This window comes from Cinclus cinclus, chromosome 16, assembly GCF_963662255.1.
Source record: "Cinclus cinclus chromosome 16, bCinCin1.1, whole genome shotgun sequence".
NCBI classification, from domain to species: domain Eukaryota; kingdom Metazoa; phylum Chordata; class Aves; order Passeriformes; family Cinclidae; genus Cinclus; species Cinclus cinclus.
The window spans coordinates 12,712,641-12,727,002 of record NC_085061.1 but is presented as its reverse complement, the minus strand read 5'-3'; the positions used below and the strand labels follow the sequence as shown (position 1 = coordinate 12,727,002).

Genomic DNA, 14,362 nt, shown 5'->3' with positions numbered 1-14,362 from the left:
ACCTCATACTGCTGGGGCCTGAGACCCTGAGGATCTGTTAGATGAACCATGGGAAATATGCAAGGCCTTTAGCTCCAAAACAAGATCCAAGAGGGAGAGAGTGACGTCCTGGTCATCTGGTATTACCTGTGTGAGACTCCTGTTAAGCAGTATTTACACCATGGCTTTTCTTCTAAGACACTGCATCTCATGGGTAGCTGTACATCTTGTGGTGGGATAGAGAGATCCGAGAGGACACCATGGTGTTACTGAACATAACTAGTTCAGTGTAGCTGCAGTCCTGTGTGCCAAAGTTTTGGGGTTCTGCAGTTACCAGCTGCCATGACCCTGAGGTGAAGGCTTTGGGCTCCATAACCTGCAGCCCCTCCCTTAAAGCAGAGGTGTTGGTGCCTGTCTCAGCTGGCTCTCTGCTTTCAGGGAGGTTGAGCTTCTGGGGCTCCAGGAAAGAACCTTCAGCCCCATTGGATTATTTTTAAATGCTCATCAAGTAGCTCTTTAAACAGGAAAAAGCTGTAGGTTGCAGTGTTGGCTTTAAACTGCATCTGCATTTCAAATGCAGAGAACAGAGGAAGACAGAAGGACCTGTAAGGTCTCATCCAGCTCCAGGTGTTTTCCAGCAAACTCCCTACAACTCTGCATCCAGCCAGAAAAGGCCAGCCAGGTGCTATTTTGGGATTAGATTCCTGTTCTTCTGGAATTGCACTGTTCTCCTGTCTGGTGACTATTGCTTTCTAGACAAAGACAGTGTAATCAGCAGCATTTGCTGCTAACACAGTCCTAGAACACTTTTCTTCCTCCTCCTCCCATGTCTCCATTGCAGCCTCCACCTGTACTAAATTACATTATCCCACACTCTGCGTCCTTGAAGAAGCTGCCAGTAGCAATACCATAAAATCAGCAAATACCTATGTGCCAGAGAATATATTTAAGTCTGTTTAAACACATTTTTGTGTGACTTAATCTATATTTAAGCCCAAGACTCCCACTAATGCTGTATATTAAACCTCTTTGCTGTCTCCAGAATGTATTTCATTGACTGGCTGGCATCTGGCATTAGCCATTCAGGAAAAATTCAGAGTAAGCAATTGTAGCTTTTTTAGGTCAGCACTTAAGGTGCAGGAGTTGCTAGTATCAGCAAGAGGGAGAACTGGAATCCTGATGGATAACAGGGCTTTTTTTCTGTGACCTGAACACCAGGACTGTAGGGGTAACCTTTTCCCAGGTCTGCATGGCTCACTGCACAGCAGCACAGGGAAAACCAGGAGCATTAGTCACACTGGGCAGTTACCAGCCTAACAGAGAAGCTGAAAATATTTTTCAAAAGCCGGGGGAAAAGAATTTTTCTCCCCCCTAATGAGCAGTCTGCAGGTTCCCTTTCAAAGCCACATCATGCAGTAACATTGTAAGGAGGCGTCTGATTTGAAGTCAAATGCCTTTTACTGAAAAGACTGTCAGGTTTCTGCTTTACAAAAAGGCAAATGCTGAATTTATTATTTATTCTGAGAAACGTGGCAGAGGATTAGAGGATCTGCATGTTCCCATATTAGTTTCTGAGACACTTCAGCCTCATGTCCACACATGGAATCTGCTGTCACAGAGATCAGTATTGGATCATACAGATCACTCTGAACTGAACAAAAGGAAAATAAGCCAGGGAGAAGCAAAGCCACCACTGAGATTCTCAGTATTTGAGTATTAAACATCGCCTGACTAGAGAGGGCAATCATTTGCATGATGGTCGAAGAGGCTCTCATGCTTAGCAGAGCTGTTTTCCCACCCAGCAGCAGCCTGATGGGTGGGACTAGGGGGAGGCAGAGGAGGAGGTTTCCAGCAAGGTATTGCCTGCCTGTGGCTCATCAGTGCTGCTCTCAGCTCTTAATTCAAAGGGAAGGGAGCCTTGCTGGGGAGTAAAAATAGCTCAGCAGTCAGCAAAGTTGGAGCTGCATCTCTGGCTGCTGCTGCCTGTGGGAGCTGCTGGAAGATCTTTCTAACAATAATATGTCAACAAAGCACCATCTAGTGGTGATGGCAGCAGGGCTCCCTGCCTGCCCAGAGTGTCACCTGCCCGCCCAGATCACTGCCAGGCTGTGCCAGCAGCACTGCCCAGCTGTGCCATTATCAATGCCAGGCTGTGCCAGTACCAGTGCTGGCTGTGCCAACATCTGTGCCAGCATCACTGCCAGGCTGTGCCAGCACCAGCGCCAAAACTCTTCCCAGCTTCTTGCCCAGGTCACTGTCAAGCTATGCCCAGATCTCCAGCAGGCTCATTTCCAGGCCTTGCCCAGATCTCCACCAAGCTTTGCCCAGCTCATTGCCCGGCCTTGCCCAGCTCACCACAGCAAAGTCCCAAAATACAGCTCCAGAGCCCACACCATGTATGTTGTTCTTTTCACTGCAGACTGAGCATAGTGAAAACATTCAGCAGAATTGTTTCCTGCAATCTTGACTCAAACCTTTACTCTGCTTGAGGAAAGACAAGAGCTTGGAATAAGTACCCCAATTCCTTCATTCACTGCTGTTGTCTCACTGTTGGGGTGTTTCCTACTTGATGTGAGGCTGAGGCCAGTGGTCAGCCAGGCCCTCATAGACCCAATCCAGGAGCAACTGCTCCTGCCTGTGGTCATGCTTGGGGTCCAGATCTGCTCAGTTACACAGAAAAGCTGAGCCAACATGAACTGAGCCTTTTCTCCCCTTAATCCATCCTGATCTCAGTCTTGAAGCAAAAGTCCACATTACCTGCATAATGGAGTTTGAGGCAGCCAGAGGATTTCCCAAATCCCAGGCACCCATTTGGGTGGACTAGCCTAGGTTCTCATTCTCATGCAGCCCTGGTCAGGTGTGACAGCACTGCAAGAGTTCTGGGCTGAGCAGAAAGGACATGCTGCCATTCCTCAGGGACCTGTGCCAGGATCAGATCCTGCCCTGCACATCAGTTGGTGTTTAAACCTGGGAGGTACCAGCTCCTAAAGCTTCCCAAGTTCTCAGGGTATCATTGGGTATCACAAACTGCTAATAAATGCTCTCCTCAGTGGCAGGGGTGTAGTCAGCACATCCCTCACCGTGCTTGTCCCTGAGCTTGGTGCCCAGGGCTGGTGAGCTGTGACAGGTGGCTGCAGATGAAAAGTGCCTCTGAAGCTCCTCAGAGTGATCTGTTGGAAAGTGCTGTGTCCCCTCCAGACACCAGCATCGTGTCACACCCCGAGGCTTACAGCACCCATGCCTTTAGCACTTCAAAAACCTGGCATTGTCCCCGCTTCAGGGTCTGAACCCCCAGGTGTGACACTGGAAGGAAGTCTGTTATTTGCTTTCTTGCTGTGTGGTTGGCAGCTGAGATTTCGAAGCTGTTTAGCAGTTGATGGATGATGGCATCTGACAGGCAAAGCTGATAGGGGTCAGTGTTTTCCAGTAGACAGCAGGGCAGAGATACCTTTTGCTGCAACTGATTTCTTCACTGTGTCAAAGGGGGAAGAGCAGGATTAAAGGACTCACTGGAATCCTGCTTATGTAATTAAAACAAATAGGAATCCTGACTTCCAATAAAGAAACTCCATAAAAAACCTGAGTTTATGTTGGAGCGTAAAGTAGTTCGTCAGCATCAAAACTGTGGCTGTCAGCATGGAGGAGTTTAATTCTTCCTGGCAAGAGCTTAAGAGTCACTGACAGCATGTCCTAGACCCGTGTGAACTGCAAGAACAAGCAGTTAGTGCCAACCCATTTCTTTATCTGCACGAAGTGTTTTACTCCAGCCTTAGCATGCCCAGGAGAAATCAATGTTTGATTTCCAAAACCATTCATGCAGCTGTCGACCTTCACTTCCTCCTGTTACAAGCCTTCTCTTGGCTTTGCCTTGTGAAATAGTCATTTGGGTGAGAAAACCCCCCTGGTCTTACCTGACTCAGAACTGATTTGCTGCACATCCTGTAGCTCTGGGCTTTATCTGATGGGCTTTGAAGCAGTGCCTTACCAAAGGCACGTGGGAAGCTGAAGGTACACTGTGGTAAGTTATGTTTCTGCTGCTGGTCGTTGCAGAACCACCTTCAGGGGACTTGGAGTAAGGCTGTGCCCGCTCCAGTTGAGTTGTTAGGCTTGTCAGCTGTGTTTGTAAGCCTGGCTGTGATGTGTGGGCTGCCTGGCAGAGCTCCTTGGGTGGTGTGTGGAGAACATTGCTAATGGTGGCTCAGGAAGCAGATACAGAGACCTTAGCTGCTCTGCTCAGTGGCACCCACACTGCACAGGCTTGGCTTGAGCATTAGGAATTTCCTGTCAGTCTAGGACAGATCTCCAGAAGGGTGCTGGATCTCCATCATCTTAAAGGATTTCAAGATCTCACTGGACTAATCCAGGCCTGACCCAAGGGTTAGCAGCAGTCCTGCTGCAGGCAGAAGGTCGGACTAGGGACCCCTTCCACCACTCCACTGTCATTCTCTGATTATCCCTGTGTTTCTTGCAGGAAGAAGAAGGTGAGGATGCAGATATCTCTTCTGGTCCCTCAGTCATGAGCCACAAGATGCCTTCTGCCCAGGCCTTCCATCACTTTGCTCCTCGTTATGCTGAGATGGGCTGTGCTGGGATGCAGATGAGAGATGCCCATGAAGAAAACCCTGAAAGCATCCTGGATGAACACGTGCAGCGTGTGATGAAAACTCCAGGCTGCCAGTCTCCAGGACCTGGCCGTCACTCTCCTAAGCCACGGTCCCCGGAAAGCGGCCACTTAGGGAAGCTGTCAGGGACACTAGGAACAATTCCTCCAGGGCATGGCAAGCACGCGACAAAATCAGGAATGAAACTGGATGCACCTAGCTTATACCACCATAAACATATCTATCATCACATCCACCACCACAGCATGATGAAACCAAAAGAGCAGATCGAGGCTGAAGCCACGCAGCGAGTGCAGAACAGCTTTGCTTGGAATGTAGATTCACATAACTATGCAACAAAGTCACGAAACTACGGTGAAAACTTGGGTATGGCCCCTGTCCCCATGGACTCTTTAGGCTACAGGTGAGTCAAGGAGCACCTAATGTGATTCCCAAAGTCGTGGCTTCTCTAGGAAGCTTTTCTATAAACAGGCTGTAGCTTGTCAGGGAAACAGCAGTTGAGCCTTTTATTGTGAGAGCTTATGCTGGAACATCATTTGAGGGCTCTTCCCTTTCAGAAATGGATATGACGTGATAACCTTTATAGAGTACTTTTTATTTCTGTGATCTGGTGCTGAAAGACACCCTCTAACCAGGATTTTTGTTGGCATTGATTATAAAATAGATTTTCTGCTCCTTAAAGCAGTGGAGATGCTTGGAAATTGCAGGTGGTGTTCTACTTCTCCATTCACCAGGAATTGGATGTCAGGGCTGTGTCCTGAGGTCTGGGTAATAGAAACAGGTCTCTTAAGAGACCTGTTTATGAGAGGACAAAAACCCCCCACCTTATTTGTTGCAAGGCTGAACCCATTTACCAGAAGGGCTCCTATCTCTTCCTAATAAAGCAATGGACACTGCAGTGCTGCCCTTGCAGCCAGTCCCAGGAGCATGTTCTCCAGGGCAGGGCACCCTCTGCCCAGAAGAGCCATTTGGCTGCATTACAAGCTGTTGTCTGTCTTTCCTCGCCATTTGAATTCCTGCATCCCTCCCATGCTGCAGGGAGAGGGGGGAGATCCTTTTCTGTGGTGGGTTTTGCTGGTCCTGTTACTGAGTGACTGCAAAGGTGGAAGTCCAGTTTGGGGCTGATCACAGTGAGGGATGGGCATGGAGCAGCCACAGGGGAATGCTCTGCTCACCCTGTGTCTGGCTCCCCAGAGCTGAGACTTTGGGATGTTTCTTTGCAGTGTACCGTGGTGGGACAGTTAGTGAAGGCAGGTTAGCTGGGTCTACAGCAGTCAGGATCAGCTTTTTTGGGGTGTCAGGAGGGCAGCAGAGTGCAGAGGCAGCCAAAGCAATCTGCTCTTCAGGAGGGCAGTCTTAAATCCACTTAAAGCACTTAAATCCACCATGTTTGTATGGGGAAAGGGTTGTTGCTTCAAGAGAGATGAGCATGACCATGCTGGGCCAACCCAAAGACCCATCTAGACACAAGACTTCCTTCTAGCAGCAGCTACAGCATATATTTAATGAGATTTAAAGGACACACTCAGAGCTGTCCTTCCTCTGGCACAAACTCCCAGTTCCTGGCAGTCCCTGAATTAGAAGCTTCACAAGACAAGGGTTTGCATTCAAATGGTCTTGTTTGGCAGCCAGCAGTCTCTTGTGGTGACTTCTCTGACTCTTTGTTGAACCCAGCTGGTGTTCTGTTCCCCCAGCTCCCTTGACTGTGTCTGTGGGCCAATAACAACCTGCAGAAAACAGCATTATTATTTTCAGTTTACACTGAACTTGATGTTGCAGAATTGCGTTTGATACCCAGTAGTCCTCATGCTGGGAGAAGCGGAGAAGAAGTTGTCAGCTTGCCCTACCTTTGTAGATCTGCAGCAATTCCTCTCCAGGCTTTTCTAAAAAAAAAAAAAATCAGCAAAGCTATCCAAGGGACTGCTGCTCCTCTGTGGTGTTCAGGTTGTTTTTCCTGTGTATGTTAGTGAGCATGCAGGAGCGAGGTCCTGTGCTGAAAAGCAGGTGGATGATTAGGACAGTGGGAGTTTCATGGAATGACAGACCAGCACAGGGTCTGCATATTCTGCATGGCCTCCTGAGCATGGGGCTGCTTGGCTGGGCATGTGGCCCTGTGTGCCATGATGTTCCTGAAAGAGCCTTTGCTCCTTGCCAGAGGTGTAGCCAGAGTGTTGGCTACTGCCTGGCATCTCTGGCTATGGTGGTTGAGGTGGCTAGGTTTCCCCCTGGGAGGCTACCCACCCAAATGCTAGGATGAGATCTTCTACCATGAGGTGAAGCCTCTTTCACTTGAGGCTGAGAAGCAAACTCTGGGCATGGCAAGTCAGTTTGGGGTATCAGTGAATCTGAGGGTGATAGGAAGGATCTGGGTTTCAAGCAGTGGTCAGTCATGGAGACACACAGAGTGGATAACCTCCTGCTCTGAGCAAAGAGCTGAGGATTTAACACAACCCTTCTCATGGTAGGAGATCTTGCTGTGGCTTATTTGGCCAGAGGAGAACCTCCCTCTCCCCACAGGTTGTTGGGCAGAGAAGCAATTGTGCCCAGGTCTAGGTAGTCTTCCTCTTAGCTTGAACTGTGGCACAGGTGGTTTGAGCTTAGGTAGAGCAGGGACCTCTGGAAAATGTCTGGAGGCAGATGTGTTCATGTCTGGAGATAGATGTGTCCATCCTCTGCCCCTCTGGTGGTTGGCATAAGCAAAGCACTAATGTCCCAAGATTTGTTCTTGCAGTGGGAAAGCAAGTCTGCTCTCAAAAAGGAATGTTAAGAAGACCGATTCAGGGAAAAGTGATGGTGCCAACTATGAGATGCCAGGATCTCCTGAAGACGTGGAGAAAAACCAGAAGATTCTTCAGTGGATCATAGAAGGAGAGAAGGAGATCAGCAGGCATAAGAAAACAAACCATGGGTAAGGGCTGGCAGAGCAAGGGACAGCCACACTCTTGTGTTGCATCTCGTGCACAAGGGAGATGTGTCAGCAGGCTGCCTTCCTCCCAGGCATCTTGGGAAGGCAAGAGCCCACCACAAAAGAGTTTAGACCCTTAGGAGACTGAGGATTACTCAGGGACTATGAGGGCTGTTGTTTCTTAAGGATAACTCGTGGCCGTGGCAGGAGGTTACAGCCCCGGGGGAATCTTAGAAATTGCTGCTGTGGTTCCAAGGTGGATAACGTGGCACTTGGTAGGCAGGGGAGGGCATCCTGTGGGAGGATTCCACAAAAGATCAAGCTGCCTTTTCCTGTTTATTTTTATATATGGAATTGATGGGAGCACTCATGCTTATATGTGGGGTTTGTTTCAGGATTGGGCTGCTCACCCTGATGTCTCAGGACTTGCTCAAAATCTTCTTTAGATTTTGATGTTGCACCCCTCTCCCTTAAAAGCCATGCTGTGAGGAGCTTCCCAGTGGTGCGTGTCTCCAGCAGCAGGTCCATCTGGGAATGACCATGTGCCCGTGAAGAGCATCTCAGTGGTCCATATAAAACCTTTGTGTCTGTGTGTAGCTCTTCAGGTGCTAAGAAGCAGCTGTCCCACGACGTCCGGCCCCTCTCCATCGAGCGACCTGTGACGGTGCACCCGTGGGTCAGCGCCCAGCTCCGAAATGTCGTCCAGCCCTCTCACCCCTTCATTCAAGATCCTACCATGCCACCCAACCCAGCCCCCAACCCTCTCACCCAGCTGGAGGAAGCTCGCAGGAGGTTGGAGGAGGAGGAAAAAAGGGCTGGAAAACTCCCCCTTAAGCAAAGGTATGATTATATGGTCTGGTTTTGTGTGGGAGGGCTGGGAGAGACTGCTCTGAGGGATGTCCATGTCCTTTGCTCTGGTCTCCAGCATGCAGAGAGGTCAGAGAAATCTGTCTCAGCCCCTCTGATGTGGTGGTGCAAATGCCAAAACCCACCTTGAGGCCATGGGCTTGTGATCTGTGGATGGAGAGGCTGGAAATGTTCCTGCCAGGGAGGGAAGGGGCTGGGCATGTCTAGAGGGGGCATGGCTGGGAGAGCTCTCTCCCCTGGTGCTCGCTGGCTCTCCACTCATTCACAGTCACACAATGATTTCAGAGCTTGGTGCAGGAGCAGAATTCATCAGGATGCAGCAGAATTAAGTGCAGAAGACAAATGTCTCTTTGCTCTTAATCTCCATCTCACACAAGCTTCCAGCAAAGGCTGCTGGTGGCCTCTGGATGAGGGCTCTGCACTGGAGCCCTCCTTCAGCAGCTCTGACCCTGCTTGGCCATATCCAAGTCACTGCACCTTTCTGTGACTCAGCTTAATGGCTGTTGCAGAGCTCATTTTCCTGCTCTGTGTTATCTTTCAGGGGACATCATTTGCAAGGCACATGGAGCTCTCTGGTGAAAAGCGTTTTGGAAGTACTAGATAATTACTGTTAACAGCTAAAAGCACTTTGTCCATTAAAAACCTTTCACAGCTCTCCAGTTGTCCTCTGAAAACTTGACACTTTGCAGTCTGACTTGTACAAACACAAATGCAATTTTAAAAATAAGCTCTTAATTGACAGGCTCCAGTTATTTTCACTTGCAGTGACCACGTAGCAGATTTCTGTGCATTTGTGTCAGAGCATTGATTGAAAGCCAGGTAATTAGAGGGCTTTCCCAAGCCAGGTTAAGCCAAGTTTATGTGATCTACCTTTCAGCATGTGTAATTGGATAGGGTTTATTAGTAGAGTCATTTATAGTTACACTAAATTCATTCGCCTTCCCCAGAAATGTCTGTACACACTTTGAAAATATCAGCCTGAGCTATGCAGTTAATATTCTGGCAATAATTTGGCCTGTGCTTTAAGAATGGCTTACAGAGGAAGCCCATGGTGTGTGGTCAATGCCAGGCATGCCAGCAGCCGGATGGGCTGAGCAGTCCCAGTGTGCTTCCACTGCCTCTCCATGAGGTGTGGCTCTTCTCCCAGTGATACAGGGATCCCCCAGCCCTGTCCCATGCCTGGAAAACCAGAGAGACATTCACCAGTGGGGGACTGCTTATGAAAAGTAGATGTGTCTGTGTCCAGTAGCAGGGAAAAATGGATGCAGTGGTCCCCAGGGAGCCAAAGATTTCTGGATGTTGAAATCTTTCTGCTGGATTTTGATAGGATTGGGTGCTACAGCTGAAACAACCTGGCCTGGCAGTTTTTAGAAGGCTCCTGCTCTGGTTAGCCCAGGAGACTGCCTGGAAATAGATCCCACAGCTCAATGAGAATGAAGGTGAAACTCAGAGAGGAGCTCCCATGAAAGCACCATTTATTTCAGGCAGGAGCTTTGAAGAGCTCTGGGAAATGGGAGCCAGTGTCCCAGGTTTGTCAATAGCCTTGGGGAAGCACAGAGAGGTGGAGGTGAGCCCAGAAGTGTCCTTGAGGCTCCAGTTGAGCTGGCTGTGGGTGGAGAGCACTCTGTGCCAGCTTTCTACAGCCAGACTGGCCTTGCCAGCATGGTTATCCAGCTCTCCAGCCACTCCCCTCTGGCACAGCCCTCCCAGAAGTGGCCTTCCCCACCAAACTGCCCACTGCCAGCAGCCCTGCTCCCACCCCAGCGCTGCCCCACTGTAAATCAATGAGGCACCTGCAGTGCTGGGAATTGTAAATATTCTTCCAGAAAAAGCATTTCTCTCCCTATTTCACAGCATTTGGAATTACCCTGATCTCTGAGATAGCAACCTGGCTGCTGCTGGCAAGCAATTCAGGATTGACCATCCAGTACTAATGACCTGCAGATCCAGCAGCACACCAGTGCCCAGCATTGGTGTCCCAGTGACCATCAGGTTTTTCCATGGTCAGACAGGTTTTGAGCCGTTTCCAGCTGAATCTCACATTTCACAGCTGGATTGAAGTAATTAATAACAGCTCCTCGGAGAAAGGATTTTTTGCAAGCAGGGAGAACATTTAGCATGAGATCACTTTGGAATTAGTTGTTCTGGCCCAAGACTGGAAGAGGAGCAGAGCTGGTGGCTGGGACACCCAGTGAGGTAACATCTGCTGGGTGCATTTTGGGCTTTCCAGGTTTCCCAGGGTTGAGTTGGAGCTAGCTGGACACCTCTGCATCACAGCAAGGTTGGATTGGTGCTGCAAACCACACTTGGGTTTGCACACTTAAGGGTTGTCTGTTCCAGCACTGGTGGGATGCACAGCTGCAGGTCAGGACTGGGATGCAGGTGCAGTGGGGGGGATGAGTGCTGCTGATTCCCTGCTGGATGGTGTTTTGTGCTTATGACAAACACAGCAATGGGAGGTGATCTCAGAAGGGGCAGGGTGTGGTACCTGGCAGTGTTTCTGGGTCACACTGACACCCAGGAGATGGGTGCAGGTGGCAGATTTAATGAGGCAGGGCTCAGAGTCAGTCTGATAGCCTTTATGTGTGAGCCAAGGTCTCAGGAGATCTCTTGGCAATGACGAAAGTGGAGACAGTTGTGTTGTTTCATTCTCCTGAGAGTAGCTCTTGGAAAATTACATTTTCAGTGATTCCATATTCATCAGTTTTGCTTCAGCCTGCTGGAGATCTATGGCTGCGGTTTGGGGTGTGTGTGAGTTCTGCTGATAAAATTAAAGCAACAAGAAAATCTTCTCTTGGTACATTGGTGATAAAAGGAAGACTGGGGAAAATGTGGGCCCTGTCTGGGAGGAAATGGAAGAGCTGGTTACCTGGGGCATGCAGAAGGCTGAGGTACTCAGTGGTTTTTTTACTTTGGTCTTCACCAGTGAGTGCTCCAACCACAGCACCTGAGTCACAGACAAAGGCAGGGACTGGGAGAAAAAGAACCACCCACAGTAGGAGAAGATGAGGTTTGAGACCATGTAAAGAACCTGAGGGTGCACAAGTCCATGGCACCTGATGAAATACATCCACAGGGCCTGAATGCACTGCTGGATGAAGTAAGTGTCTCAGCCATTATCCATCATATTTGAGAAGTCATGGCAGTCTGGACAAGTTCCCACTGACTGGAAAAAGGAAAGTATTGCTCCCATTTTCAAAAAGGGAAAAAATGAAAGCTTGGGGAACTAAAGGCCAGTCGGTCTCGTCGAGATCACTTTTGGGCTTCACTTCAGGCATCATTTTTGGGGCACATCTGACTGGAGCCTGGAATGGCCTTTCAGGTGTGAAGTGCACAGCAGGAGGAACGACACTCCCAGCCACTGGCACAGTCTCCCTCTTGTTTCTGCCACAGCAGAGCTCGGGGATGTTCTGTCCTCTCCGTCTCCCCAGGCAAAGGAGATCAGCAGCCCTGATGAAGAAGCTCTGCTCCTGCACCAGGCTCTTTGCTGTGTCCCCAGGTCCCCAGGCACACAGCAGCCCTCTCTTAGTCATGACTTGTCTCTAGCAGGATTAAGAGAAGCTTAGTGACTTTGAGGTTTTCCAAACCCCTTCAATTAACTTCTGGCTCATAGGACTCACAGAATTTGCCTGAATTTATGACCCATTTTTCCTTTAAATGCCTCATATTTTTGTTTCCAAGGATGACTCAGTTCCTTAATGTTTTTCTAGCTAAAGGGCATCCTGTATTTTGATACAGGGATGGGAGAGGCTCTGAGAGCTCTGCTGGGCCTTGCCTCTCAGATTGCTGCATCTTCTCCAAAGGTCTCCCAGACAGAGCAGGCACCCATAATATTGTTCAGATGAACTTTACACCTCTCATGCCTGTAGGAAGAGGTGGAAAGGCTGTGTCTGGTGTTGGCTTGCAGTGCCAGTGTTTATGTGGGCACACCATGAAAAGGTGCTCTGCCCGTCAGCCACTGTTTAAAGGTTAAGGTCAGAGTCATTTCCAAAACTGCGATTACCTCATGTGCTTGGCAGATTCTAAGGTTTTTACAGCAACTTTCCAGTCATGTAAATACAAAATCATCTTTTTTATGCAGTGTACTTTTAAAATAATTTTTTTTGAAGCTGCCAAATGTGTTTTATGTGACTTTGAAAGGGAAGGCTGCCTCTGGCTCAGACCACGCATGCCAAGGTAGCAATTTGTGTAGGCTGCTCCAATGTTTATGCAGCATTTTCAGCACCCCAGATGAAAGGCTCTGCAGAAGGGCAAAGTACCCTGAGCTGAATTATTGTTGCTTTTGTCTGTATCTGAAAATGGGGTGGGGGCTGGGCTGACAGTTTCAGTCTAGTGTTGGCACCACCATAGCTGAACCTGGTGTGTGGGCTGGAAGCAAAAATCAGACCAGCATTCTGAGAGCTGGGAAAACACAGGAGATGTAAACTCCTGAGGTTTTGAGGATGGCAGCTGCCTTGGCACCCTGCATGGACAGGACAGGCAGCAGAGGCTCCAGGACATGCCATGCTGGGAGCTCCATCCCTTCAGACCTCCATGTACTCTGGGAGAGGCGCCCAGAGGAGCTCTGGAGTGAAGAAACATCCTGCCTGCAGATGTGGGCCACTGGAAAGCTGTGCTGGGGTTTTCTGGCCATGGTGGCAATATTCCCAAGCAGTCTGGGCACTGTCTGCGTGATCATGACCTGTTGGATGGTGCTCCAGCCCTGCATGCTGGTGTGCACCAGGAGCGTGGTGAGAGGATGATGGTGATGGTGATGGTGATGATGATGATGGTGACCTGGCTCTGCCACCTTGGCCTGGGGTGCTCTGCCAGTGACTCCCCAAACCACGCTGTAAGGAGGACCATGCCCTCTCAAAGCCTGGAGACAGCACAAAGGGGCTCAGTTAGACCCTGCACCTTCCTTGTAGCTGTGTCCTGGCCTCGTTCAGCCATTCCAAGTGCTCCTTGACCAGTCTTGGTGTGTGCCTGCGTGCCAGGAGAGCTGCTGGTGGGAGCAGGCGATGCTCAGGGGCTGCGCTGCATTTCCACCAGCCCATCTGGGGGGCTCTGACCTGCTCCTCTCACCTGGCAGCCCCGAGCCTCACCAGGTAGCCAGCAGGATGGTTCTGAGCCCCCTGGGCTGGCACTGAGCAGGTCCCTTGTGTCTGTGCACAGCAGGTTGAAGCCCCAGAAGAGGCCGGGCAGTGGCACGTCCCAGCCCTGCGAGAACATCGTGGTGGCGTATTACTTCTGTGGAGAGCCCATCCCCTACCGCACCCTCGTCAAGGGGCGCGTGGTCACACTGGGACAGTTCAAGGAGCTGCTGACCAAGAAAGGGAACTACAGGTAAGGGCTGCTCCCCGCCTGTAGAGAGCTGCCAGCAGCTGTTGGTGACCCCTGGCAGATGCCACTGCCAGGACACGGCGGCACTGCCCCCACAAAGGGGAGGGAGGGTTGGTGGAGGTGAGTCAGGAGGGCTTCCTCAGGGCATGCTGTGATGGGGATGTGGCAGCATGGCCAGGGTGCCTTGGCTGGTGAAGGGGCAGGTTAGCATGGGTGAGGGAGGTTGGGTTTTGTAGCAGAAATGTCCTATGTCATAGTTTGCACCTCCAGCAGGAGCTGCTGAGCTGCCCTGTGGGTTCCTGGGCAGGTGCAGTCAGGGTTCAGTGATGCTGTGGGGACCCTCTAAATTAAGATCTGGTTTTGCTCCTCTCAAAGTTCCCTTTGGTGAGGACAAGGAGGTTGGGTCCTGCCAAAGTCCCAAAGCAGTCAGATGCAGGGTGTGGAGATCTCCAAGTTCCCACTTCTAAGTAGGAGCTGCCATGGGAAAGCCTGCCTAGAAATGCTTCACCAACACAGGTGCCTCAGCCATTGCTTTTGGGAGAACTGTGAATGGGCTTTGATTCAGGGCTGGAGCTCCTGACAATGCTTACATGGATCCTGACCACTTTTTGTGGTCACTGTTGAGGCCAGGGGCGGGAGTGTGCCCTCAGTTCTCTCCGTGTCTGGG

General features: G+C 50.2%; 1 protein-coding gene across 2 annotated transcripts in view; it reads left to right on the top strand.

Annotated features, from left to right (window-relative positions):
- The window catches only part of AXIN1 (axin 1), a 72,132-nt gene that overhangs the window by 55,921 nt on the left and 1,849 nt on the right, over positions 1-14,362 (top strand). The window contains exons 6-9 of one of the 2 annotated variants that reach the window (XM_062503500.1): positions 4,451-5,004; positions 7,333-7,509; positions 8,104-8,346; positions 13,531-13,698. In XM_062503500.1, coding sequence (XP_062359484.1) covers positions 4,451-5,004; positions 7,333-7,509; positions 8,104-8,346; positions 13,531-13,698 — 1,142 coding nt within the window. Of the gene's footprint in view, positions 1-4,450; positions 5,005-7,332; positions 7,510-8,103; positions 8,347-13,527; positions 13,699-14,362 lie in introns of both variants that reach the window. The other variant, XM_062503498.1, reaches the window with a different exon arrangement.